Source organism: Danio aesculapii, chromosome 7, assembly GCF_903798145.1.
Source record: "Danio aesculapii chromosome 7, fDanAes4.1, whole genome shotgun sequence".
NCBI lineage: Eukaryota > Metazoa > Chordata > Actinopteri > Cypriniformes > Danionidae > Danio > Danio aesculapii.
In genome coordinates, this window is record NC_079441.1 from 27,881,832 (window position 1) to 27,908,305 (window position 26,474).

The 26,474-nt window shown below is 37.5% G+C and overlaps 3 protein-coding genes across 3 annotated transcripts; all 3 read right to left on the bottom strand.

Moving 5' to 3' along the window:
• Positions 1-313: 313 nt before the first annotated feature.
• On the bottom strand, positions 314-4,977 carry LOC130232847 (transient receptor potential cation channel subfamily M member 1-like). Its single transcript, XM_056462829.1, has 6 exons — positions 4,915-4,977; positions 4,564-4,777; positions 1,793-1,917; positions 1,131-1,302; positions 658-832; positions 314-467 (listed from the first exon to the last, which is right to left on the bottom strand). The coding sequence occupies exons 1-6, from the start codon at positions 4,975-4,977 to the stop codon at positions 314-316; spliced, it is 903 nt and encodes a 300-aa protein (XP_056318804.1).
• Positions 4,978-14,842: 9,865 nt separating this feature from the next.
• Positions 14,843-18,773, bottom strand: gtf2a2 (general transcription factor IIA, 2). The gene is made up of 4 exons (XM_056462830.1): positions 18,595-18,773; positions 17,886-17,990; positions 15,271-15,397; positions 14,843-15,173 (listed from the first exon to the last, which is right to left on the bottom strand). Exons 1-4 carry the CDS (start codon positions 18,664-18,666, stop codon positions 15,148-15,150), a joined length of 330 nt encoding a protein of 109 aa, XP_056318805.1. The 5' UTR covers positions 18,667-18,773; the 3' UTR covers positions 14,843-15,147.
• A 1,980-nt stretch (positions 18,774-20,753) lies between these two features.
• LOC130232804 (serine/threonine-protein kinase pim-1-like) lies at positions 20,754-23,504 on the bottom strand. The gene is made up of 9 exons (XM_056462789.1): positions 23,180-23,504; positions 22,884-23,045; positions 22,473-22,664; positions 22,226-22,317; positions 21,969-22,019; positions 21,431-21,809; positions 21,154-21,330; positions 20,923-21,011; positions 20,754-20,835 (listed from the first exon to the last, which is right to left on the bottom strand). The coding sequence occupies exons 1-9, from the start codon at positions 23,502-23,504 to the stop codon at positions 20,761-20,763; spliced, it is 1,542 nt and encodes a 513-aa protein (XP_056318764.1). The 3' UTR covers positions 20,754-20,760.
• Positions 23,505-26,474: the final 2,970 nt, after the last annotated feature.

Genomic DNA, 26,474 nt, shown 5'->3' on the forward strand with positions numbered 1-26,474 from the left:
TTCTCATAGTTAAAACATGCTCTTCACATGTCTCAGGGTCTCAAGGAAATTTCATGTCTATATGTACATGAAGGACAATAACATTCAATGCAATGACATGGAAACAATGAAAAAGTTGAGATGGATCTTTTGAGATTCATGACACGAAAAAAAGAACATGAATAAGAGAATAATAATGAAAAAAATGAGTCCAAATGAATGATCAAGAGTCATGTTTATTATCACATCTGCATGACATAATCAAGCAAAATGTTAATCATAAATATACAGCACATAAAAAGTAAAATAGGGTAAAATATGGAACATATCTTTCCTATTTTGTTATTCTTTTTTTTTTACTTACCAGCTCTCGTTTCTTCATGCACTCCATCACCATGAGATAAATCTGCTGTGCTTGATTACGGTTATAATTGAACGTCTTCTGTATGGTTACTAGAAGCTGGTCTCTAACACTGTCATTAACCAACCTGCAAAATAACAAGCGTTTTTAAATCTAGAGGTATAAAAGGGGTTTTAATATAAAAGTCACAAATGTGTTTATTCAGCTACCTGTCAGTACAACAATTCTGTTCTATTCTACCTTAGAAAAAAGCATTTCCAGAATTGTACCTTTAAGATTCATTAAATCACTCAAATAATCACTAATATTTTCCTCACCCATCCTCCTCGGAGTATTTGTGAGCGAATGAAATTATATCAGATGCTCGCCCACTGCCGTCACACACCACCACAGGCACAGGAGGATCCTCTCGCAGACTCTCCAGCACAATGGAGATTACATTCGGCCCGCCTTCGAGAATCAGACACACCAAAGGGACCCCCTGACCCAGACCTGTCCAAACAGACATCAAACAAACTCATATACATCAAAGCACAAAACTAGCAGTGCTCCAACATGAATAGATGTGTTTAAGCAATATTAAGATGGTTGTATTGACTGTAGTACAGGTCGACATCTGAACCTCCCTTTGCTGTCCCAGCCTCATCAGGAACGGCAGGCATAGGATGACAAAGGGAAACCCAGGAGGTCACAAACTGGGCTTTCCATCATTGGAGCAACACTGATGAACTCCAACAGTGTTTGTTTCTCTTTTTTTAGCTACTAGTGGTTGTTCTCTGAATTGACTTACGTGTGTTGATCTTCTGCAGAGAGATGTGTTTCTCCAGCTGCCTGCGCAGACGCACCTCAGCGCCATACTTTCCGTGAGTGCCGTTGTCAGCCAGAATGAAGTGAGAATGGCTGTTGTTAAGCACGGAAAGTTTGCTGAGGGGATTGGACATGGTTTGGTAGGGTCGTGTCACCTGGTAAATGCAAAAACACGGCTAGAATTACTCAAACATTTACTAATTTAGCAGACACTTTTATCCAAAGCGATTTACAAGTAAGGATAAAAGAAGCACTTCAAACTATGAAAGAGTAGAAGCACAGAATATAAATGCTTGGATGTCTCTTTGTCTGTCACACCCATTACAGGTCTTTTAGTCTCTGCTAATGAGCTGATGATCTGAATTGTTTGGTTAAGGAGACATGGCAAATGAACAGAGCTGGTGGTCCTCCTGGAACGTGGTTGAGAAACACTGCTATAACTAAGTCTTAGGTTTTTTTAATGGAAAAAATTACAGGGTGCTAATAAAAAAAATGTCTGGTGCATATGGAGAGGAGAAGAGTGCATCTCTTACAGGTGGTTTGTCAAGCCCAATCACCCGTGTGAGGTGCATTACTGAACACCATCAAACATCATCATATTAAACTTAATATATGCTGTCTTGTGAAATCAAACAGGTGACTTACATCTCGTCCAATCAAATCCTCTTTATTTTCCACGATACCCCATGGTGCGATACCGATGGCGCACACCTTCCCACGAGACTTGGAGGAGTGGTCCTTCAATGCGTCTCCTACATGACGAATCACTCCTTTGATATGTGAAAAGAGAAATTAAATGTTAAATCATTAATGTGTCGTGTGGTGGAGTCATACTGAGTTTATTACTCAACAGGAAAGCAAATGATTTAGCAGCTGATATGGGAACAGATGACCACTTAAATGATGTAAGTTAGTCCTTCTTATTTTAATTACACTTCATTGAAGTCTTGTTCAGACTAACCAAATCCAATTTTTACATCTGAATTTGAATAGAAACCTGTAATATTTAAAATGAAACTATTTTATGAATCAATTTCAAAAGCTACAATAAAAGGATAGTTCACCCCCCAAAAATAAAAATTCTGTCAATTTTATCACCCTCTACTTTTTTAAACCTGTTTGAGTTACAATCTTCTGTAACACTTTACCATAACAGTACATAAATAATGATGTGTTAATATGCAAATTAAAAATTACTTCAATATGAGCTGGTGATGAGTAGGGCCAGACGGAATCTGCAGACATTTTTTTGCTATTTCTGCAGAGAATTTTGGTAAAAATCTGTGGATTTCAGCGGAATTATTTTGGGAGTATCATAACTAAAACCTTAATATGTGAAATAAAAAATAATATCTTTTAACTTTTATTTATTGTTTATAATGCAAATCCAATTAGATTCACTTTATTTGGTAAACTAAGCAAGTCTCTCATATCTACTAAAAGACAGAAAATATTACTGAACAAACTGCATTGCACATAAATCAGATGAACATTTTCATATTAGTCAATAATATTACTGTAATTAATTAAAAAAAGGAATAAATATAGATTTACACACATTTACTCAAGTAAATAAACAGAATTAATGATGGGCTAAAAATCTGCTGAATTCTGCGCGTGCAGATTCCTTGTGGGCCTTGTGATGAGTTAATGCATGCACTAATCATGAACTACCTTTAACTACAACATGTGTCACAAGAGTTCATGTGTGAATAGGGCTACCTTAATTACTTATTAGTACACGTTTATTAGTTAATGTATTAATTAACATTTAAGTTTAAGCTTAACGTAACCAACATGAGGTCACAAGCTGTTAATGTATAATTATGTCATGACTTTACTTGGAGGGGCACATCATCAACTCATCTTTAACTACTCATGAACTCCTGTGTTTAAACTGTTCATGTTGATGTTGACTGAACCCTTTTCTATGGTTTCAGTGTAAACGTACTAGACGGATGTGCATAAGGAGTTCCTAAGTAGTTACAATGGGTTAATGATGATGTGCCCCTCCAAGTAAAGTCATGATATAATTATACATTAACATACACAGGTACTAACAAGTAATTAAGGTAGCTGTTATTCACACATGAACTCAAGTGACTCATGTTGTAGTTAAAGTTAGTTCATGATTAGCACATGCATTAACTCATCATTAGTTCATAATGAAGTAATGTTTTGTTCACATATTAAAACATCATTATTCATGTACTGTTATTGTAAAGTGTAACCCATTTTTCTGCTGAACACAAAAGAAAATATTTTGAAGACGGTTGGAAAGCAACAGACACTGACTTCCATGGTGTTTTTGTTCCTTCTATGGATGACCATAGCTAGAACATCATTACACATTCTCTAGAACTAATATATTGCTTTGTGTTCAATAGTGGAAAGGAAGTCATCAAAGTTTAGAACCACTTGAGTTTGAGCTAATGGTGATAACGTTTTTGAGTTAACTATTCATTTAATTTGCTAAAAATCTCCATTAGACTTTTTCACAGAAACAAGGTTTTATTGTTGCGATAACCATCCTTCTTCAAGCAGGGCAAGTAGAAACAGATCGGTTATGTAGGTGCCGAAACCCACCAGGAGATTCATGGGGGGTAAATGTTATACTCTCACCAGCATTGTTGCTTTTGAGGCCTGGAAAGTAGGTTTACATGCTCAACATTACTTTCATCTTCAATACTCATGACAGTCGGGTGACTCTAATCAGGGCACTGGACACACAATTTCTCCTAAGCACCACAGCAAATGGCTGCCCACTGTTTTGGTTGTGTGTTCTCACTAGGGATGGGCTGGTATAAGATTCTGATGGTTTGATAACCTTGGATAAAAATATCACAGTTTCACAGTATTGTAATCACTGTTCTAAAACATATTCATTTTAAATGTCTGGGTGAAAAACAACAACTTTTCCCTTACTGAACACAATATAATTTATTCTGGACTGTTGGAACGGTTTAACAGCAAATGTTGGCGGTTTTAAAACCTTGACCTTTCTAAACCTTGAAAACGGTTATTGTACTGTGCCTAGTTCTCACTGCTCACTGGTGTATGTTCACTTTAAAATGAACGCTCAAATTCACAGTATGGGTTGACATAATGGTCATCATGTCCCTCATAAAGCATTATTATTGCAGTGCAATGGCAACCTGTTGTCATATTGTTAATTGCTGTTTGGCACAGTCATGCCAACACAATATTGCTGTCATGGTAACCAATGTGAATGTAATCAATACCCATATAAACACAAGAAACCAAGATAATTAGGTCAAAAACAATATCAATATAAGGCAAACAAAATGGGTTTGAAGATATTTGATACACAGCGTAGACAGTCAATTATTTAGACAGATTCCAATGGAATGCACAAATAAAAGGATTACTGACAGTTTGAATAGTCAAACACCCACCTGTACTAACTCCCCCGGTGAAGATCCAGGCCCCAGTGGTGACCGCTGCTTTTATCAGACCCTTTCCGAACACTTGCTTGAGTTTGGGCTGCAGGTCAAAGTTCTGCAGGCCGCCGTGCACAGAGATCAGCAGGGTGGGCAGCTCTAGTTGCCAGTCTTTCACCATCAGATGCAGAAGGTTATCTGGTTTCGTATCGTAGGACACACGGATATACTAATAAGAAGAAAGAAAGTGATGATAAGATTTTAATTGATCAAATGTTAAGAGATTTTTGGCTGATTCTAAAGTACATTAATAACTTTACTTGCAATGAAAAACAATTGAATTGTATGTTTGTCTGAAAAACATACCATGGCCTTGTTGATATGACCTCCTCCCTGGAACTCAATGATGCCATATGAATCAGTGGGCATGGCTTGTGTGTGCTTCGCAACCGACCATTTCTCTTGTGGGGGCTCAATCTGCACCCCCTGACCTTCTTCCGCATTCTTATTGGTGGAACCGGGAAGAATAGCCACATGTTGGTTAACCAGCTGACCGCAACAGCATCTAACAGAGTTAGCAAAGAAGGAAAAAGCACTATTAACCATCAGCGCATGTTTTATAAACAGTTTGTCAACTTTTTCTTTAATGCGGATTAATCGAGAATGTTCATACACTGTTAAAAATGCTGGGCTCCACACAATTGATTTATGTTAGGACAACAGGAAGAAATTAAGTCAACATATAGATTTTTACGAATTTAAATGATTAAACATAAAACAATTAAATTGTCCCCCCAAAAAACTAAAGAAATGTATTCTTTCAGCTTATTTTAAACAAGTAGTTTGAACAAGCAGCAAAGGTCATTTTTAAGTGTAGTTTAAAAACGATATTGTGTTTTAATCTACAAGCATGTTGTTTGTCATTCAGCATGTCTTTCAGTGATTATAGTTTTAGTAATTATCTATATACTGTATATACACAATCAATCCCAAAATTATTCATACCCCAGGAATATGGACAATAAAATTAAAACATTGCTACTAACTTGTTGGGCTCTTTGCTGGGGAATATATGATTGCACTCTCTTTTTAGAAATGTCCTTTCAATCCATGCCCTCTGAGCCTGCAAGACACGAAACAGGAAAATTCAGTATATTTGTTCTCACTTACTGCAGATGGAAATGCCTCTTCCACATAATACCTATGCTTTAATCTCTTTTGTAATCCATTTCAGTAGCTACAAAACTGAACAAGCTGTTCTGTGGCTCATCTGTTTAACATATTTCTGACTACTGACGAGAAAGGAAATAAAATCACAGCAGTAATGTATACACACATAGATATACAGATAGATATACAGATAGATAGATAGATAGATAGATAGATAGATAGATAGATAGATAGATAGATAGATAGATAGATAGATAGATAGATAGATAGATAGATAGATAGATAGATAGATAGATAGATAGATAGATAGATAGATAGATAGATAGATAGATAGATAGATAGATAGATAGATAGATAGATAGATAGATAGATAGATAGATAGATAGATAGATATGTGTGTTAGTGTGCATAAAGTATATCTGGAGTGAGCTATGGTGAATGTAGCTGTAAAGCACTCTAGGTAAATGAAATCCCTTAAGTCATATTAAAATTATGAAAACAGTTCTTCTAGGTCAGTGCACAGCCATATACAGTACATATGTAATATTGCTTTTCCACTCACAATCATTTTTTTCTATAAATAAATGCAAACCTTTTTAATTGCATATGGTATTTAGCACAATAATATTTGAAACATAAAAATGTCACATATTTGGAAATCAGCCTATGTTGTTTGTTTAGAACAAGATTACTTATAGAAATATTATACCAAAAAAACTGCCAATATCTTATCACAGAAAAAAAAGTCTATAATAGAACAAGCTCTCAGCAAAGCAAAATACTACTCTAGAACTTACCCTTGAAGTTAAACAGAGAGACCAAAGGCTTACATGAAGCCAGGCTTGTCATGAAGTCTTCCTCTAGTCTCCTTCAACAGCCAGTGGCCTTCATTCATGGTGCAGTGGTCTTTATTTTGCCCTTGACCACGTGTCTTGACCCTGGTCTCAGAGTCCCATGACTAGTGCTGAAGATAATCCTACTCGAACCTCATGACCGATACACTGGAACAACACAAACTAAAGCCCAGTCTAAGACCAAGGGGTTCTCTAATCTGTTCTATTGGTCAACATGCTAATCTCACCCATTAACCCCTTTACACCTCTTCTTGATGTTTGTTGAGGCAAACTAGGGAAAGATGAAATCAACATGAAAGATACTAAAGTCTTGCCATTAAATTATTATTTTGGAAACAGTGAATAAGTAACTGTTTGGGAAAGGTGATCTGCGCCATAGCAAAAATAACCCCATACTGAAACCAAATAAAGCATAAGTGCTCTCATTCACAAAGAGCAGTATCGCTGAAACATAATCTGGCTCTGTCCCAAGTACATGTGAGATTTGTGTTCAGACATCTGGCGTCAGCTTTTGACATCTTTGGATTTTATCATTTTAGAGCTTCATTTCTCTCAAATCCTAAATGGTTTGGTCATAGAAAAATGTATGTTAATTTACAGAGGTGAATTTGCACATTAGTTGGTCGAATAGGTACAAATAAAATAATTATTTTGCAGAATAATTGTATTATAGATAAAAATGGTATTTGTAAAGAATTCCAGTGAGGATTTACTGAAATAATTCACATTAGAGTTAATAGTGATGGGCTCTTTTCATCCCTCTATGAGTGTTACTGGACCTTAGTTCTGCATTTGATATTATCAACCACAACATTCTTCTAAATAGGTTCGAAAATGATCTTGCCATTAGTTGAAATGCAATGACACTGTTAAATCATGCTTATTGGAACAGGCCCGTAGCCAAGGGGGGTTTGGGTAGTTCGAAAGACCCGCCCCTCACTGACAAAGCTCCAGAATGTGTCCCATAAATGAGCTCTTTTGTCCTATTTTTAGTGCTATGCCATGATAAATAGTGAAAATAATCCACCAGAAACCCATAAAATTAAAGTGAATTTAAATACAATTATTGTTATCCATGAATTTTCAAAATGCACCTTTTTACGAGCGACTAGAAAAATTGTGAAGCTCTACATTACCCTTATTATTTTTTTTTTGTAATTATTATTCAAACTCAAATTCTGACTGAGGAAATTTGAGTATGCTGGCCAGTTTGTTATTTATAATTTACCTAATAAAGGACAATAGTTTTAATTTAATACGGTTTCATTTTTAATGGTATATGATGTAATAAATTTGTATTTTAAAAATAAGTATTTTTTTATTATTTTTATTATATATTTAGGAAATATTTTTGGTACATGAAAAAGTGTGGTTATGATGACCATCCGACAAGCTAATCCAGCTAAAAATAGTGTTTAAAATGTGTTTAAATCTCATAATTAAAAAAAATTAGGTATATAACTGCAAAAAGGTTGACTTTTTGAGAAAAAAACCCCAGCTCTTTCACCAAGCTGGCTACGGGCCTGTGGGAGTACCACAAAGCTCAGTAAAAAGACTCTTACTATTCACACTGTGCTGTTCAATGTTCATTCATTTTCCTTCTGCTTAGTCCCTCATTTATTAGGGGTCGCCACAGCGAATGACCCACCACATTTTCAATCTTACACAAATTATTCACCAAACATACCAATTCAGAAAATGGATAGATGCAGTTAATATAAAAATATCAATATTTTACTCTTGATCTCTCTGAAGCTGTTATCGAAATAAAGGTGCACACAGAAACATAACCAGTATGTCCTCAGATGAGCTTCCTAAAACAGATTGACTGGTAAATTAAACAGAAATAGAAAACCAGAAAAATCTGCTCCCGCTGATCCATAATTACAATTTAGTCCCTCAAAGCTCTCACATTAACACATGTCTACCCCGTGAGCAGCTACATAAAGGAGCTCTGTGAGAAGCTCAGCTCAGATAATCCTCATCTAAGCAAATCAAGCAAAAAGCAAATCAACTCTGTCTGCCAGTAGTAAATGAAGACTAGCATTTTTATGATGTTTACAAGAAAGAAAAATACAACAGGCACTATACTACAACGCAACACAATTTGCTTGCAAAAGTGATTTAGTCCTTGTTCAGATTTAACCAGCCATTTCTACTGAAGAAAAAAATATGCTTACCCCAAAAGTTGTATTATTACTATTATTTTTATAGACTGATATTGATAATAGTGGTTATTTAAGTAGGGATTATTTGCTATAATCTTTACCATTCAAGTGTTCAAGTCTGTTAGTTCTGTTAGTTAACAAACATTGTGTTACCATGTCAATTTGCATAAGCGTTTTTGTAAAGACAAGGATAAAAGGTTTTAGTCCATTTACAGAAATGGAAGGTCATGTAAATCATGCAAGTGCTGGAATTTTTAATGCAGCCATGCATTTTCATAAACTCCAGTACATTGTTTTCCTATCCCTTGAAAACACAAGCTGATTTGAAATCATTTGAGGTCCATTGTAAGCCCACTAAAGTGTGCTTTTGTCCACTTGCGTTTGGACTCTTTCCACAGAACTCTGCATTAATCACATAAGATTGAGAATTAGAGAGAACAGCGGTTTAAGCCACCAGGGCCAGTGCTCTTTACTGGGCCATTATCAGAGATTAGAGGACAATGCTGAAGAAAAAAATAGGTTTTGTACTGTACATATGTGTGTGCATGTGTGCAACACACATTCAGAGATCAGGATCACTGTAAGAATCAGTGCACTCAGGAAATGAGTTTACACACACATATCTGACCATCCAAAAATCGAACGAAAAAACCAACAGAAATATTTGGGTTCAACTGCATATCAAGGCTATTAGCCAATCACTTAGCAGGCAATTCATCTAGAGATGTGGTCAAGAAGATCTAATGAAGTTCAATTGGAGCATTAAAATAAGGAAGAAAGGTGATTTAAGTGACTTTAAACATGGCTTGATTGTTGATGCCAGACAGGCAGGTCAGAGTGTTTCAGAAACTGCTTATCTGCAGGGATTCACACACACAAAAGTCTATAGGATTTGCAGGAAAATGGTCATAAAATAAAATATCCAGTGAGCAGCAGTTATGTAGGCCTTGTTGCGGTCAGACCAGACTAGTTCAAGCTGACAGAAAGTCTACAGTAATTCGAACAACAACTGTGGTCTGCAGGAGAGCCTCTCTGAACACACAACACATAAAACCTTGAAGCAGATGTGCTACAGCAGCAGAAGAGCAGCACATTAATAACAGCAAACTGAAGGGGAAATTTTCTTAGCACATTTTGTTCTGACCATCTCCACTCTTTTTGACCACAGTGTACTCTTCTTATGATGGCTAACTCCAAACAGCTCAATTTAGATTAGATTAGATTAGATTCAACTTTATTGGCATTACACATGTACAAGTACAAGGCAACAAAATGCAGTTTAGGTCTAACCAGCAGTAATTCTAACCCTAATTTAGGGCTGGGCGATATGGCCTAAAATCTAAATCTCGATTAATTGAACATTTTAACTTGATTATGCTTAATAAATGATTATTTTATTTATTTAAAACTTTTTTTGCCCTCATAGTTTACTGACAAGTTTTCTAAAGGCATCTCTGGCACAGCTTCTAATCATCGTCAATGTAGTGCAAAGTAATGTTCTAGAAAGAGTGCATCGTCCTACTTGACCAGAGATCAAATGTGGCAGCAAAGTGGCCAAAGTAGAAGAAATCAGCCATAGCCTTTAACAGAGCGGGGTCATGTGACACGTAGGGAAAGTAATTGAAAAAATCGTCCTGGAAAATTGATCGATTATAGGTTCTAAATTTCGATTTTGAATACTTTTAGATTAATTGTCCAGCCCTAGCTCAAATCTCAATACGTTTTTTTAAACATGAAAGCGAGTTATAAACTTAAATAACCTACACAGTCACCAGATCTCAATCCAGTACAGCACTTTAGGGATGTGCAGGGCTTCCACTCTAACCCAAATTCCATGACTTTCCCCTGACCTTCACTGACTAAAAGGCTGAGTTTCCTTGACCTATACTAAAAAAGAAAAAAACAGGCAGCTGATGTGTTCAGTAGTCCCTCCAGAATTGAGTGATTCTGTGATTTCTGAATTTAACACAAAATCAAGCAAATAACAGAAAATTTAGAGGAGCTTGCACATTTTTTTAATTGCTGCAGATTTCTTGCAAATTTTAACCAGCCAGGAGAATTTTGCACCATCTGCATTGTTTTATATCATAGTATTATACACAACAATTATATTATATTACTTCTATAAGTATAGAAAGTCCTCATCGGGTGTGTGATTTCTTGAGTTGTCAGACTCAGCATGACCCTCACTTCTCCTTAGTTGTGTGACCAACTTTAAATGTGTCATGTGACTTCATCTAAATTCGAATTCAGCATAGGTTTGTTGTATCGATTGCTAAAATAAGAAGTTTGAACATGACATTTCTAATGCTATTATTGAGAAGAGAATTTAAGTTTTGTTTATTTTGATTATATCAAATAAGATGTATGTATGTAGGTTTCATAAGGTTAAGAGGTAAAGACTTTCTCTCTTTGTTTCCCTCAGTGCTTCCTATTGGGTATGGTGCAATGGGAGACTGGCATGTGCAACTGACAAATCTTCAACAACTCTGCTGATGCCATTGTGTAAGGAATGGACCAGGAACATCTAAATCAGAGATGCCCAAGCTAGGGCCCGTAGGTTAGCCCATGGTAACCTTTGATTTGGCCCACCATCCCATCTGAGAAGAGGATGGGAAATGATGGGAAAGGTTGGGGCAAATGCCTTCAACAGAGATCGTCAGTTCTAAGTTTACATAACTATTTGTTTGATTGTTTATTAAACTGTTGAACTACAAAAAGCATGAAATGTTTCAATTAAATGAATCAGATTTTGTAAAAAGAAATGTAATTTAAATACTGTTACTTGACAGATAGAAGACAATGCATCGAACTCCATTATGGTATAAATGAGATGTTTGCTTTTACTGTAAGAGTATATATATATATATATATATATATATATATATATATATATATATATATATATATATATATATACATATATATATACACACACGCACACACACACACACATTTACTTTTTTAAATAATAATAAATTAGTAAATTACCTTGGCAACTTTAATGTAATACCTTTGGCTCACCACCCTAAATCAAGTTTGGTTTTTGGCCCTTCATAAGAAAAAGTTCCATCCAGCAACATTCTGAAGGCAAAGGGATCAAACTCTGTACCAGTTGTACCTAATAAAATGGCAAGTGCGTGCATCTTACAGTGCAAAACCGGTCAAAACTTCAACACTTCGGTTAGAGCAGATTCAATATTCATTGCATGAGATGAAGTCACTTTAGTATTAGCCATTCCTAACCAAACTCAGTAAATCTCAACTCCAGTCCTGGGGACACAGTACTCTGCAAAACATATTGTACCAATACACTTGAAGAGCATTCAATTTTCTGAACTGTTTCAGAAAAGAGAGACACACAAAATGCTAAAACAAAAGTTCTAAGAGATTGAATAATTCCTGTGAGCCAAAACATTAGATTACAGGGGACCCACAACAATTTATAGATTGTTTTAAACAGGACAGAGGGCCAAGAATCCTAAATATGAAGTGGCTCTCAAGCATTATTTAATTCGATCTAGTTTCTAAACCAACTCAAATTCATTCATTTTCCTTCAGCTTAATCCCTTTATTCATCAGTGGTCGCCACAGCGGAATGAACCGCCAACTCATATAGCATATGTTTTACACAGCGCATGCCTTTCCAGCTGCAACCCAGTATCGGGAAACATTCTTACACTTTCTCATTCACACACATACACTACGGCCAATTTAGCTTATTCAATTCACCCATACCAAATGTCTTTGGACTGTGGGGGAAACCGGGGCACCCGGAGGAAACCCACACCAACACGAGGAGAACATGTAAACTCCACACAGAAATGCCAACTGACCCAGTCGGGACTCAAATCAACTCTGTCAATTGCAGTAGAAGAAAAATTGAGTAAAATTCAGAAGTTTGTTGAGGTCTCTTACCTTCTGAGAGCCAGAGGATGTGCGTTTAATAGAGGCACGCTTAAAGGAGCCCTCTTTGGCCTTTTTCGCTCCAAAGCCCCTGCTATCCATATCAATAACAAAACTTCTCCTATAGTCCAGCCATTACTATCCAGTCTCTATGAGCCTCCATGACCAGCAGACAAAATGAGCAACAGCTGAAAACACTGATGTCCACTTTCAGCATCCCACAGCAAAGACTGATTAATATACAGAGAGATGTGAATAGTATGAGGCTGACACAAAGACCCCCTTACTCAGCGACGGTCTGTATGTGTGTGTGTGTGTAATCAGGCTTAATGGAGTTGCCCTATGAGTGATGCTCTTTAATGCAGGAGATTTAATAAATGGTGATTGAAGGTAAATCTACTTTGGGTAAAAGTCAAACCAAAAATGGCTCTAATGCTAAATAAAAAAACACATGGTTAGGTCATGACTTGGAATGTATTAGGAAACAGAAATGCAGGGCTTAGCTGTGAATAGGACAGGGTAGCATAATCACTCGTGTTCCAATATTCAGGTCACCGTCAAACAGTTGACAAAATGCAGTCTGCTATTAACTATTTTTTCCACAATTGATTTTAAAATTATAAAACCGTTTCCGGATGGCTTAGAATGAAAAAAGGTGGCTAACACCAAGCCGTTCCTATGCTTGACAGATAAGAAATTAAGGAATTTATAAAAAATTGCATTTTTAAAATTGCACTTCTGATAATTCTGCCTAATTTAAAGTTCAGAATCATTAAATTATGAGCAAAAACTCCTACACAGTTTAATCTATTCAAATGATTTTGCTTTATATAAAGGTAGAATTTATATAACCCAATAACCCAAAAATGTTAGTTAATTTACTCACCCTTAGGCCATCCAAGATCTAGGTGACTTTTTTGTAGAACAGTAAAGGAGATTTTAGCTGGTGTCAGTGAAGCAAAATTATCGGTGGACCAAAATGAACCTTATTCAAAACGTTATTGCCAAGGATATAACTAGGGTTGGGTATTGTTTGGAGTTATTTGGATACCAATGCTAAATCAATACTTTTAAAATGATACTGGTGATAAAACGGATGCTTTTGAGCTACAAAACGGACTCCCTCAAAGTTGTTTAGAATTTAAATGTGTCAAGAGTTCACACTTAAATATTTCATTTCATTTTGGCTTGGTCCCTTTATTAATCTGGGGTCACCACAGTGGAATGAACAACCAACTTATCCAGCATGTTTTACACAGCGGATGCTCTTCCAGCAGCAACCATCCATGCATGCATGCATACCCATTCACACACATACACTATGGACAATTTTGCCTTCCCAATTCACCTATAGCGCATGTCCTTGGACTTGTGTGGGATACGAGAGCACCCGGAGAAAACCCATGCAAACACCGGGAGAACATGCAAACTCCACACCGAAATGCCAATTGATCCAGCCGAGGTTCGAACCAGCGATCTTCTTGCTGTAAGGCGATTGTGCAACCCACTGCCCACACGATATGCTTGGCTTTAACAGATTTGGCATGCTGTCCCAGGAGAGAACCCTGAGCTCACAGATAATTGAGCCCAAGTCTCCCACCTGGTCAATAAGCATATAAAGGGGATCGAGATCAGGTAAGTATCGAGAGCTCCCTCTGAAAAAGGGAGGAAAAGGAGGAGATGGAGTGAAAGAGGGGATTCTTACAAAATCGAAGAGAAGTGAAATTGTTCTATTTATTGTAAACTTGGATCAATCTGATTGGATTATTACTGATTACGAATGAGAAGCCAGCCGTGCTCAATCGTATCATGTGCTCCTCTAGAAATTAATTTATAAAACTTCACTTCGAGATGGGGTGACACGTACCTGTGCGTGCCTTTGATGTACCCCTTGATGCTTCTTACATCCTTGTTTCAGCACCTGTGGCACCAAAATTAGGCCGTGAAATTCATATGCCGATAACGGCACCGGGTTTCATTACCCAACCCTATGAATAACAGGTAATAAAGTTGTGAATAATGTTCAGTTTTTAGCACCGGGAGATTGTTTCATCAATAAATTCAGGTGACAGCTAGTAGTGGACATTAAGTGGCGGTGTGTATGATTTTGGAAATTATGATTCCAATCCAGCTCTATAGTCCTGTTAATTTGGAAGAAAACTTTTAAAAACATTCTCCATAACAACAGCAAGCAAAAACCTTTAAAACAAGTTTATTAGAGAATACGCTAAATAGTAACAAACTGAAAAGAATTGGCATTTCTATGAAAATTATATATATTTATTTATAAAAAGAAAACTTTCATGTGACATCCAAGGCCTTGTGTGCTCCATACGCGTGTCAGTCCTCCACTGAGCAGGTTAATGTATGAAGGCTGGAGAACTGTTTCTTGTAATAAATAATATATACACAGTCCTCCTTGCTGTGTGCCCCGTCTTCAATTCTTTTCACCTTTCCCATCAACCAGCAATTCTATTCCGTTTTCGTCCTCCCCCATGATTTCACTCTGCTGCATTAGACCCAGTGTCTATGAAACAGAAACACACAGGATTAGATGGATTTCTTTACAATACCTCAAAGTATGTCAAAGCAGAAAATAATAAATCAACATTTTTCTATCTTACTTTTGCCATCACATGCTACAATTTTCACTTTGTCCACCTTGACCAGATCTGTCACTTCCCGGAATTCAACGTCATTCAAAACAAACGTCCAGACGTTATCACAGAACCTGTATGTGTTCAGAGATCCCTGCAAATGAAGCAAAGAGGAGTGATTTTTACACTTTATGTTCAGTTAAATGGCAGTGATTTTGGTCTGTACCAAAATAGATAATGATACACCAAGTCCTGGTTTACTTCACATTTATGATGTTATTTAAAGCCATACCTAAAGACACAAAAACATAACAGCATCTATAATGTCTATTTTGTGACTCAACTGATCTATCAGGGCTAATTGTTTGATGTTGGTCCATGTGATGGTACTTTTAATCATCCAAACACTTGTGATGAGCTTGTAAATGTGTAAATAGTCAAAACAGTACCGGAAACTTCTCTATCACACACTAATGAAGATCTGCTGCAGATCTTATTTTGCTTCTAATGAGCAGTGTTAGGCATGTCCCTTTAAAAGAGTAATTAATTATAGTTAATAGTCACTTCTCACAAACAGTAACTGAGTTACATGATTATAAAAGTAACTAATTACCAAGGAAAGTAACTATTGTGTTACTTTAATAAAAATCTAATTCGTCAAATGACTATAAAATAAATAAAACTTTGTACACTAATCTACACTATTTTAATGGTGTTGTGGGACAATGTGAAAGACAACAGCAGCATGTCCTCAACTATATATCTAGATATTATTTTGTTTAATTCTGTCTGAGCAATAAGTGTTTGTGGTGGAGAAAAATTAAGCTTTATTTTCTTTGACGTCGTGGCACCATCTCCTCCTTTGGCAGTAGAGCTCACGTCATCACCTGCGTAGGCATGTGACAACATGAGGTGCTTCATTAGATCACAATTACTCGTCACTGACGCAGAGAGACTCTTTTTTTTCTGGGCATAAGTTGCATGATACGAGGGAAAAGTAGTGCTTATATTTCCAGTTTGCAAAAGCTACCTTTGAACTTGTTGGATTTGCCATAGTTCTGAATCCTGGTTGTTGGTGTGTGCGACTGATTGTGCATGTGCAAACACCTGCACTACTCTGCCTGTGATTGGCAAACAATGGAAATGTACTCTAAGCCAATCATCATGTTCTCAGTTACACCACATTACAGACACACCAATCATCATCTCTGGTTGGTTATGTATCCCGCCGCAGCCACCCACACACACACACACCAGAGAAAGAGAGGTTCTATGGCTGAGAGAGACGCCACTCGCATGAAAACCACTTTGGTGTTCTGAATTATAGTGATAAGCATTTTATTGTTAGTAACGGTAAACTTGTAAGCGTTGTAACGGGGGAAACGGTAACTGAAAGATGCAATGCCCTTTATTTATAGTGCCGTTATTCCTATCGCTGCTGAGCCAATAAAATTTTAATGGTCATTGCACAGCACATATAATGAGAAAAAAAAACTGGTAGACATGAGGAATCTATGCTTTAAAGTTATCTACTTGCCTGTTTTTTTTTTTGTTTAGACAAATTCTCTGTTCCATGTTGGTTTCATAATTTATTCAAATCAAGACCCATCATTTTAGTGGTCTCTGTCTACTTGTTAAGTGACAACTAGGGTTTAAAAGGCAGTGTTGACACTTGTTTAAATAAACTGCGCTTACCAAGCAGATGAAAGACTGTCTGATTTAATCAAATCAAGTGTGAACAACACACTACTAACTGGTAAACAACTGAGTCCAGATTAACTTATTAAATATCTCAGACATCCTGACAAATGCTGTAATATAATACAATTCTGAAAATTCCTCGTAAAGGAATAGTTCACCCTAACCTGAAAATTCGGTCATCATTTACTCACCCTTCACTTGTTCCAAACCAGTTTGAGTTAGGCTGAACACAAAAGAAGGTATAACAGGGTTTCTGTAGGTTTCAACAAGTTAAATTTAGGACTTTTTAACAGCATTATGACTGAAATTTTAGACTTATACAAGACTAAATGCTAAGGATTTTTTTTTTTAAATATCCGAGTTGGAAAAGACTTTCACTTTCCCTATCAAAACATGATAATAATTTAGTACATTTAATAATACACTAACAATAAGGTAATGTCGGTTTCCTTAGAAGTATATACAGGGAGAACTTTTAAACAAGTGTTACTGTAAGGAAAGTAATTAAACCATTGCGGTTAAAATGCTATTTTTAAATAAAAAGTTTTATTGAGATTGTTGGTGATTCTTTGACTGTGAATGGCCAGACTGGGTAAGCTATACATGCACAAAGGATAATTAAGGCCTGTAATAAAATGATTTAAGATCTACAACACAATACTTCAGTAGATTTAAGACTTTTTAGGGCCTAAAATTTAGCTTTTGAGATTGAAGACATTAAGACCCCGCAGATATCCTGAATACTGAAGAATGCTGGAAACCTCTAACCAATGACTTTAATGGTTGAAAAAACAAATCATATAAATGGAAGTCTATGACCACAGGTTTCCAGGATTTCTCAGGATATCTCCTTTTGTGTTAAACAAAACATGTCAAGTCAATGTTGAGAAAACAATTTCAGAATTTTCCTTTTAAAAATATAAGTAATTCACTTGACTCACCCTAAAATTGACCCTGTTGCGGACCCGGTTGGCCAGCGCTGTGTTGATAGCTTTATCAAACTGTAAAAGCACTTGGAGAGCTAACTGTGGTGTGATCTGTTGAGTCTGTGGAAAGAGAAAAGTTACCTCATTGAAAGATGCATGTAGTTGTGTGCAAGTTTAATCTTCATTGTATTCAGTAAGTCAAAATAAACAATAAAAGACTTTCCTGCTTGCATTAGTCTTTAACCTTATAGAGTCAATATGTTTAGATATAAACAAACTTTGTAATTTAACAAAGCACAAAACAAACTTTGTGTTGTTTAGTAATAAACAACACATGTTGCCTCTGTAATAATATAAGACTCTTATGTTCTAAAATATGACAATTTAAAAACAAAACTAGACCCAAATTGCACGTAAAGCTCAAGTAAACACAAAAATCCTTCACTAGAGCAGTTCATTCATGACTGTTATAAAAAGCAGCTCAGTCTCAAACACAGCTGGTGTTTGCTAACACTCAGTTACTTTACATTTAATTGCTAAACAGATAGATAACTAATAATAGATTTAAAACTAACATATAAAATGATAAACCATTAAAGGTTTGGCTGAATGACTGAATATAAAGTCGTCGTCTTTATCCCGTTATCTACAGTCTCTAAATCGCATCATTCTGCGCTGGCTAGCAATCAGGCTAAATAACATCTCTTAGATCCAGCAGTCTCACCTGAATAAGTTCATCAAGACTCTCCTGTAGGCTGTTTCCGAGCGTCGTGTTTCTGTAGAGTTGATATGCCATAGTGTATTGTCAGCGCGAAGGCGAATGTTCTGTTTAAAATAACCGTAGGGCCGCCGCTGTTGCTTTGTGATTTGCCCGCTGGCTGAGCACTTCCTCAAAACCCAATCTTAGACCGATCGCGCTACGGAAACACGAGAGGGACATAAATCTCCTATCCTGCGAGTCCTACGATGATAATAAATCATTGCTCGTTCAATTCCTCGTCGACTTGGAAAATAAAAATACATTTATTTGATAACTTTATAGATTTTTTAAAAAACTAATTCTGTTTTAAAGAGAACTTTTAGGGTAATTGGCATTATATTATTATAGCTTTAGACAGCCTTCATTTTAAAATAAAAAGAAAGAGAAATGTCTTATAGTTGCAAAGATTATATCATCCAACCTTATTAATTATCATTATTTTGTTTAACCTTCGTGTTACATCAAAAACGTAAAGTCATAATTTGGCACGGAATATGCATACAGAAATTGAAAGATTTTAAGACTTGTGTGGCGCCAGCAGATGGCAGTAGAAGAGCCCAGCCATTGTTTCTGCAAACGGAGAATGTTTTACATTCTGTTATTGAGAATTTTACAACCAGGTTACAACGCGTGAAACAAAATAAACTCCGTACAATGTGTTGATGACTAACTACAACAGTTATAACACAGACAGATGTTTGAACAGTACTTAATATTTTATGTATGAATAAAGAAATGGTTGGTATGCTCACACTGTTTGAGCTAAACACCAGACAATTGCATCCATTATGTGGCCAACTTATTAACTGACCTTTGTGTTAAACGTTTTCAACTAAAACGTAACACCATTACAAATGTTTTATTTTATGAGAGACTTCACGGCTCTACCACATACATGAATACTCAAACTCACCTTTCCCTGTGTTTTCTGAAGGAAATAAAAACAGTATCTTGGCTTGAAAGATTGTCACTACGTTTCTTTTAGAAGGGCTCATCCCTATGGCTTAATGCACTGGTTCTCAACCACATTCCTTTCTATTTTTAAATTATTTTTATTATTCTGCTAATGCTTTCAAATATGCTTTTTGTTGTTGTTGTACTGATGCAGATATTCAATTATCTATAGATCAATGCTTCCATCATTTTAAAGACATGTTTCTTTCAGTGACACAAATCAGCAACCAGTGCATCGGGAAGAATGCAGAGTTTCTCACTTGTAAATATTTTTAGTTCAGAAATGTCACAGCCACAGCCATATCACCCTCCAGCCCAATACCGGTTACTCACTGAAGCTACGCAGGGCTGAGCCTGGTCAATTCCTGGATGGAAGACCACATGGGAAAACTATGTGCTGTTGGAAGAGGTGTTAGTGAGGCCAGCAGGAGACGCTGAATTTGCAGGCTATGTGAGTCCTAATGCACTAGTACAGTAAAGGGGACACAATACTGTCAGTGAGCGTCGTCTTTCGGATGAAAGGTTAAACCGAGGTCCTGACTCTCAGTGATCATTATAAATTCCATGACACTTCTCGTAAAGAGTAGGGGTGTAAACTGGCCACCGTCCCTCCATCATGGCCTTCCAATCATCCCCGATCAACCGCATTGCCTGTATATATCACTGTTTCTTCACTCCACCTACAGCTGGTGTGTGGTGAGCGCACTGGCACCGTTGTCCTGCGGCTGCCATCGCATCATCCTAGTGTATGATGCACACTGGTGGTGGTGTGGAGAAACCCCCCCCCCATGTTTGTGAAGCACTTTGGGTGTATGGACATACACAATAAATGCGCTTTATAAATACACATTACTTACTTACTATGTCCAATCCAGCTCCTGGAGGACCACAATATTCTGAGTGTTTTTTAGCTTCTTCCATTATTAAATACACCTGTACCAGTTAATCATGGTCTTACTAGGCTTAATGCAAACTGCAGATCAAAGTTCAGCAAAAAATTGGAAAACCATTTGACAAACACAACAGTTCAATTGACACAATTTTATTTCAATTCAACAATATATTTTTGGCAGCAACACCGCAAGACACAAATATTGCTGCCTCAAGCTCTGGCACCAGACGTTAGCAGAGCTTTCCAGCCTTGCAAGACGCAAAGGACTGGAGGGGTGGTGAGGCTTAGCATGCCAGGCTAAAGAGCACTTCCTGCGTGGCCAGGACAGGATGCTCATCCTCCACGACTGATGGCATGATCTAAAGCAAAAACAGAAACAAAATCAGGTTTATTGTCTGAAAAACAGAATTAGACATTTTGAAACAGGTTTTGTGGATCTTGGGTACCGTAAACCAGTCGTGGAGGAGAATCTGCTCTAGAGGTATCCTCTCTCTGGGATCAGGATGTAGACAGGCATTTATCAAATGGCTGCATTCTGAAAGACAGGAATAATATTTGACTATTACTTTAAACATCCTTACACTTACTGATGGCATTTTGGATATCTGTGCAAAGTGGCTTTGTAAAACACTTTTTTTGTATGATTTATAATTGTTACAATATTTTTTAATTCTTACCACTTGACAAGGATGGCAGATACCACAGCCAGTGCTGTATCTTTTCCAGATCAGTGTGGTCCGGCATATATCCGCACACCATAGTGTACAGCAGCACTCCAAGTGAAAACACAGTTGCTGACCGTGCATAATACTTGCCCGTTTCAAAAAATTCAGGAGGGCAGTACATCTCTGTGCCTGGAGGAAAGAGATTTGCATGTCTGAAACACTACAGTTTGTTTCTACTGTATTCAGCAGCTTGTGCATCATGAAACTAAAGTTTTAATACTGTACATACCACTAAAGCTGTGGTACTCTGTTTCGTGAAACAGGTTCCCGCAGCCGAAGTCAATGAGGGTAACATCCATGGTGTCTGTGTTTATTAACAAGTTCTCCAACTTGATATCTCTGTGGAGAACTCCACGTCTGCAGCAGGTCTCAGCTGCCTCGATTACCTGCCGCATCACATGCCGTGCAAACATTTCCTCAAAGATGTTTCCACAGCTCTCCAAAAGTTTGAACAGACTCTGGCATGGTGAAGGGCGCTGCAGGACCATTACATAATGGTCGGGAAGTTCCTGCCAATCCAGCAGCTCAATTATGTTGGGTGAGCTGGGACCCTTATTTGCCAGGAGTGTCAGGCCGATTTCTAGAGGTACAAGTTCTGGAAGGCCAGGCTAGTGGAAAGAGTTTTTAGGATGGATGCATTTAGGTGCTTTGCACAACAAGTTTATAATTTGTTTACTGAGAGATAGTTTGCTGTCTATGATTAACATTGTTAAAAAAAGAAAAACAGAGAGTTAGAGAAGATCACATAGAGACGACAGTCTACTTACAACATAGAGATATTCCATGCCCTCCGCTTTTCTGGCAAACTTGATTGCCACCTGATAAACAAAACAGAATTTTGACAGTTAGCACTGGATTACTTCAGGCCATTTATTAGTCTTTGTTGAAATTCTATTCATAAATTTGTAGCATGTTTGGTCAAGTTGACCATTTATCAAGGGCTCTAATTGTGTTACAAAAGACAAAGCATAACACATAAATAAAGTTTGTTAGGTAGATGATGCAAAAATAGATATAAACATACCGGAAGACCATCATTGGCACGAACACCAGTATATACTGCACCGAATCCTCCTTCTCCCAGTAGCTCGCCCATGTTGTAGGTCAAGCACATGTCTGTTCAAATATAATTAGTTTTAGAGACAGATTCATATTCTACAATGCAAAAGTAAAACTTTATTACCACTTTATATATCATTATACATAATGCATAAACATCTATTCCTTAAAAAAGTGAAAGCATCAAGCAGCCATTATTAAAATGAACTTACTCCCAATAATCAAGACCATGTTCTGGTTTGGGGCTTCTGCCAGAGGGCACACAGTTTCTTCTTCTGACAGATTAACTGGAAGCTCCTGGATTTGCTGGTCAACACCGGAGGAAGGAATCTCAAGGCTATAGTTGGGAGTGTTCTGGGGACCATAACTCTCTTCACTACATGTGGTCTCCACTAAAGTTTGATCTAAAGAGGGAAATATACATTTAACATTTATATAAATAAACACAAACATTTCAATACTGCAACAAATAATACATATATAGTATTAAAAGAGACAAAACTCAAGAGTTCAGATACACAAACCTCTGCACATCTGAACATTTGAACTCCACAAATTTTTAACACTATGATGATCTTTTTTAATGATTCAGTTCAGTACACACAAACGGTATAGTGATTTACCATCAGTAGAAGGTTCTTCCTCCTGCTGGATTTGCAGGTCAACAGTGGAGGGGAGAACCTCAAGGCTGTTAAAAGCTTGCTGGTAATCATAATCCTCAACAGTGCAGGAGATGTTCGCTACAGAGGTTTGATCTAAAGAAGGAAATATACATTCAACATTGACTTAAATAAAAACACACAGAAACTTTTTTTTCAATCCTTTTACAAATACATATATTCACAGAGACAATAGCTTAAAGCTAAGGTGATCATTTTTATTGAATTTTTACCCAGTAACACAAAATAAAGGGATTTACCATCAGTACAAGGTTCTGCTTTGGTGTACTGCTTCACCTTCTCACTATCCACCTGCTCCACTTTTTCACCCCTTCCAGTTCTTGGGCGTGAAAAGCGGAAACAGGCCAGCTTCCTCCAAAACCTCGATTTCTTCTTCGACTTCTTTTGCTCCTTCACCCCCTTCCATACTCCATCTTCCTCACAAGTAACAGCACGGGTCTCATCAAGCTGATGTTTTACCTGATGAGGCGTGTCTTTGTTGGACTGAAGTGGTGTACTTGGAGGGAAACTGTACACACACTCCGTCTCTGTCGCTATATTCACACAAGAAATTTGCTGACCCATGATAAAACAAACGCACTGTGTCACTCCAAACTACCCACAAAAGCTAAATTACACTGTCAAGCCTTTACATTCCACTTTGACGTTCTAATTGTGACATCAAATAGAATGTCTGTTCTTGAAATCGTTTTGTTTTGTTTTAAAATTTTGCTGAACTACATAATGCCTATATAATGCCTGATAATTCCTATAATAACGCCTAAAATAAGCCTGTATTAAATATTAAATCATATCATGAATCTACTTGTGTTAATACTTGTTCAAACATTTATATAAATGTTTAATTCCGTACTTCTTGCTACAGTATAATGCTGCGTCGCCAACATTTTCTAGATGGTTGCATTTCCTTTCTCAACCTCTTGAGAACGGCAAACATCATGGTATCTGAACAGAACTGATAGTCCACATTACTTCATGATCCCAATGGGAGTAGTCTACTTGATGAGTTTCATTTGTTTTTGTATATTTGAAGTATAAGGTATTGAAGTCAGAAATGAATGAGGGTGAGGATGTGTGGATGGGATTTAAAAACATATAAAAATCTGAATCTACTTTTTAAAAGTAGCGGGAGTTTGGTATTTTCCTCTCATTTTCCATTTAGTTTAGAGGACTTGTGTTTTCCAGAAAACAACTTTAATTAAACATAATATATTTTAAAATGTTTGTTTAAAAATGAAGGTCAGCCTGGTTTTGATCCAACGTGTGATCTGTGTCAACAATCTCCAGCCACTCTTTTTCACACTTTCTGGCTTTGTCCAGCATTAAGCACTTGCTGGTCATCAATTTTGAAATCTATTTCTGAATGTTTTCTGATATAAGACCATGATTGCATTTAGCCCATTTTTCAACCTCTACTGAAAACACACACCGTGTCCACAGAGCACACTCTCTCTCTTAAATAGACACTTGAATTTTTGATTTCATCTCTAAGTGCTCAAAACACTATGGATTTGTATTTGTCATTTATTTAGTTATCAAGTTCATGTTTCATGTTTGTTTAATTAATCTTGGAACTACACTCTGCAGCAGTTTCTTTTTTCCGTTAAAAATTCTGCTGTATTGTAAGCAGCGTTTTCTTACCCAAGACTGAAAATTCTGTCATAATGTATTCACACTTTACGTGCTGCAGACCTGTTTGACTTCTTCTCTTCTGTTGAGCAGAAATGAAGATATTTTGAAGAAGGCAGGAAACTTGTAACCCTTAATGCCATATGTTTTTCTTGCTATAGAAGTCAATGTGTACAGGTTTTCATTTATTCATTCCTTTGGCTTAGTCTTTTATTCATCAGGGGTCACCACAGCAGAATGAGCCAACTATTACAGTATATGTTTTACACTGTAAATGCCCTTTCAGCCACAACCCAGTACTGGGAAACACCCATACACACTCATTCTCTCTCACACACACACACACACACACACACACACACACACACACACACACACACACACACACACACACACACATGAAGGCCTATTTATTTCATTCAATTCACCTATAGCATATGTCTTTGGACTGTGGGGTACTGGAGCCCCTGGAGGAAACCCATACGAACAAGGGGAGAACATGCAAACTCCACACAGAAATGCCAACAGGCCCAGCAGGGACTCAAACCAGCTACCTTCTTGCTGTGAGGGGACAGTGCTAACCACTGGTAACTACAGGTTTCAGCTTTCTTCAAAATAGTCTTTAGTGTTCAACAGAATGAAGAATCTTGTAAAGGTTTGAAACCACTTGAGGGTGAGCAAAGAGAGTGTAAATTGTAATTTACGTGTGAACTATCCCTTAAAAGGTTATTCTATCTAGAGGATCAGAAAAAAATACATTGCGCTACTGAAAAATAACGTATTGGAAGGGATTACATCTTATTACACTGACAGATGTTTGAACATTCCTTTATATTTTTATGTATGAGTAAATAAATGGTTGGTATTGTCATGGATTGGTCAGGCTCTCACGACCCCCACTCACGAAGATCACCATCACCTGACTTCTAATGAGCACACAGCTGCATCACATTCACGAGCACCAGATAAAAGCACAGCACTCCAGTCGCTCATTGTCCGGGCTCGTCTCGACGAAAGCGGACAACTGAGCGACCACTCAGCGTAGTCATCCTCAGCTAAACAAACGATTTACTTACCTGTTCTCTTTGTATTCCTCCTAGTCTTCCTGGTCCTCCCGAATCGTCCTGTCTTCCAGTCCTTCCAAGTCTGTGTCATCCTCTGTCAGCTGTATCTGGTGTGTGCTGTCCATCCTCGTGTATTCCTGTTACCCAGCCACGGAGGAAAAGACCCCAACATCATTCCTGATCCTCCTGGCTATCCTTCATGTGCTCCTTGTTGTCATTCAATAAACACCCTAACGTTTCCTTACCTCTGTCTCCTGTCCGCTTCATAACAGAAGCCCGGACCCATAACGACGACAACATGAGCACCCTCGATCACTTTCAAGAGCTGGTGGACCAGTTGAAGCGGATTCTACAGCCACCAGCTCCACTTTCCAACGCACCACCAGCACCGAGCACTTCCGCCTCCACAGTTTCTTCTTCGGCCCTTCCTTCCAGTCCCATGGCCCGACCAGCGCCCTACTCAGGCGGAGCGGGGGAGTGCAATGGTTTTCTGTTACAATGTTCCCTCATATTCGAAATGCAACCTTCTCTATATCCCACAGATAAGTCAAAGATCGCCTACATCGTATCACTACTCTCTGGACCTGCACTTAAATGGGCTGAGACGATCTGGAACCAAGCCGGGCCGGTCATGAATTCCATCACTACCTTCACGGAGTATTTCAAAGAGGTGTTTGGACGTTCTGATGGGGAAGTAGCCGCTGGAGAGCAGCTGTATCATCTAAAGCAAGGTACTCTATCTACACAGGAATATGCTCTCCGGTTTCGCACTCTAGCAGCTGCAAGTGGATGGAATGAGAGATCGTTGTTGACCACGTACCGGCTCGGCTTGGAACCCACT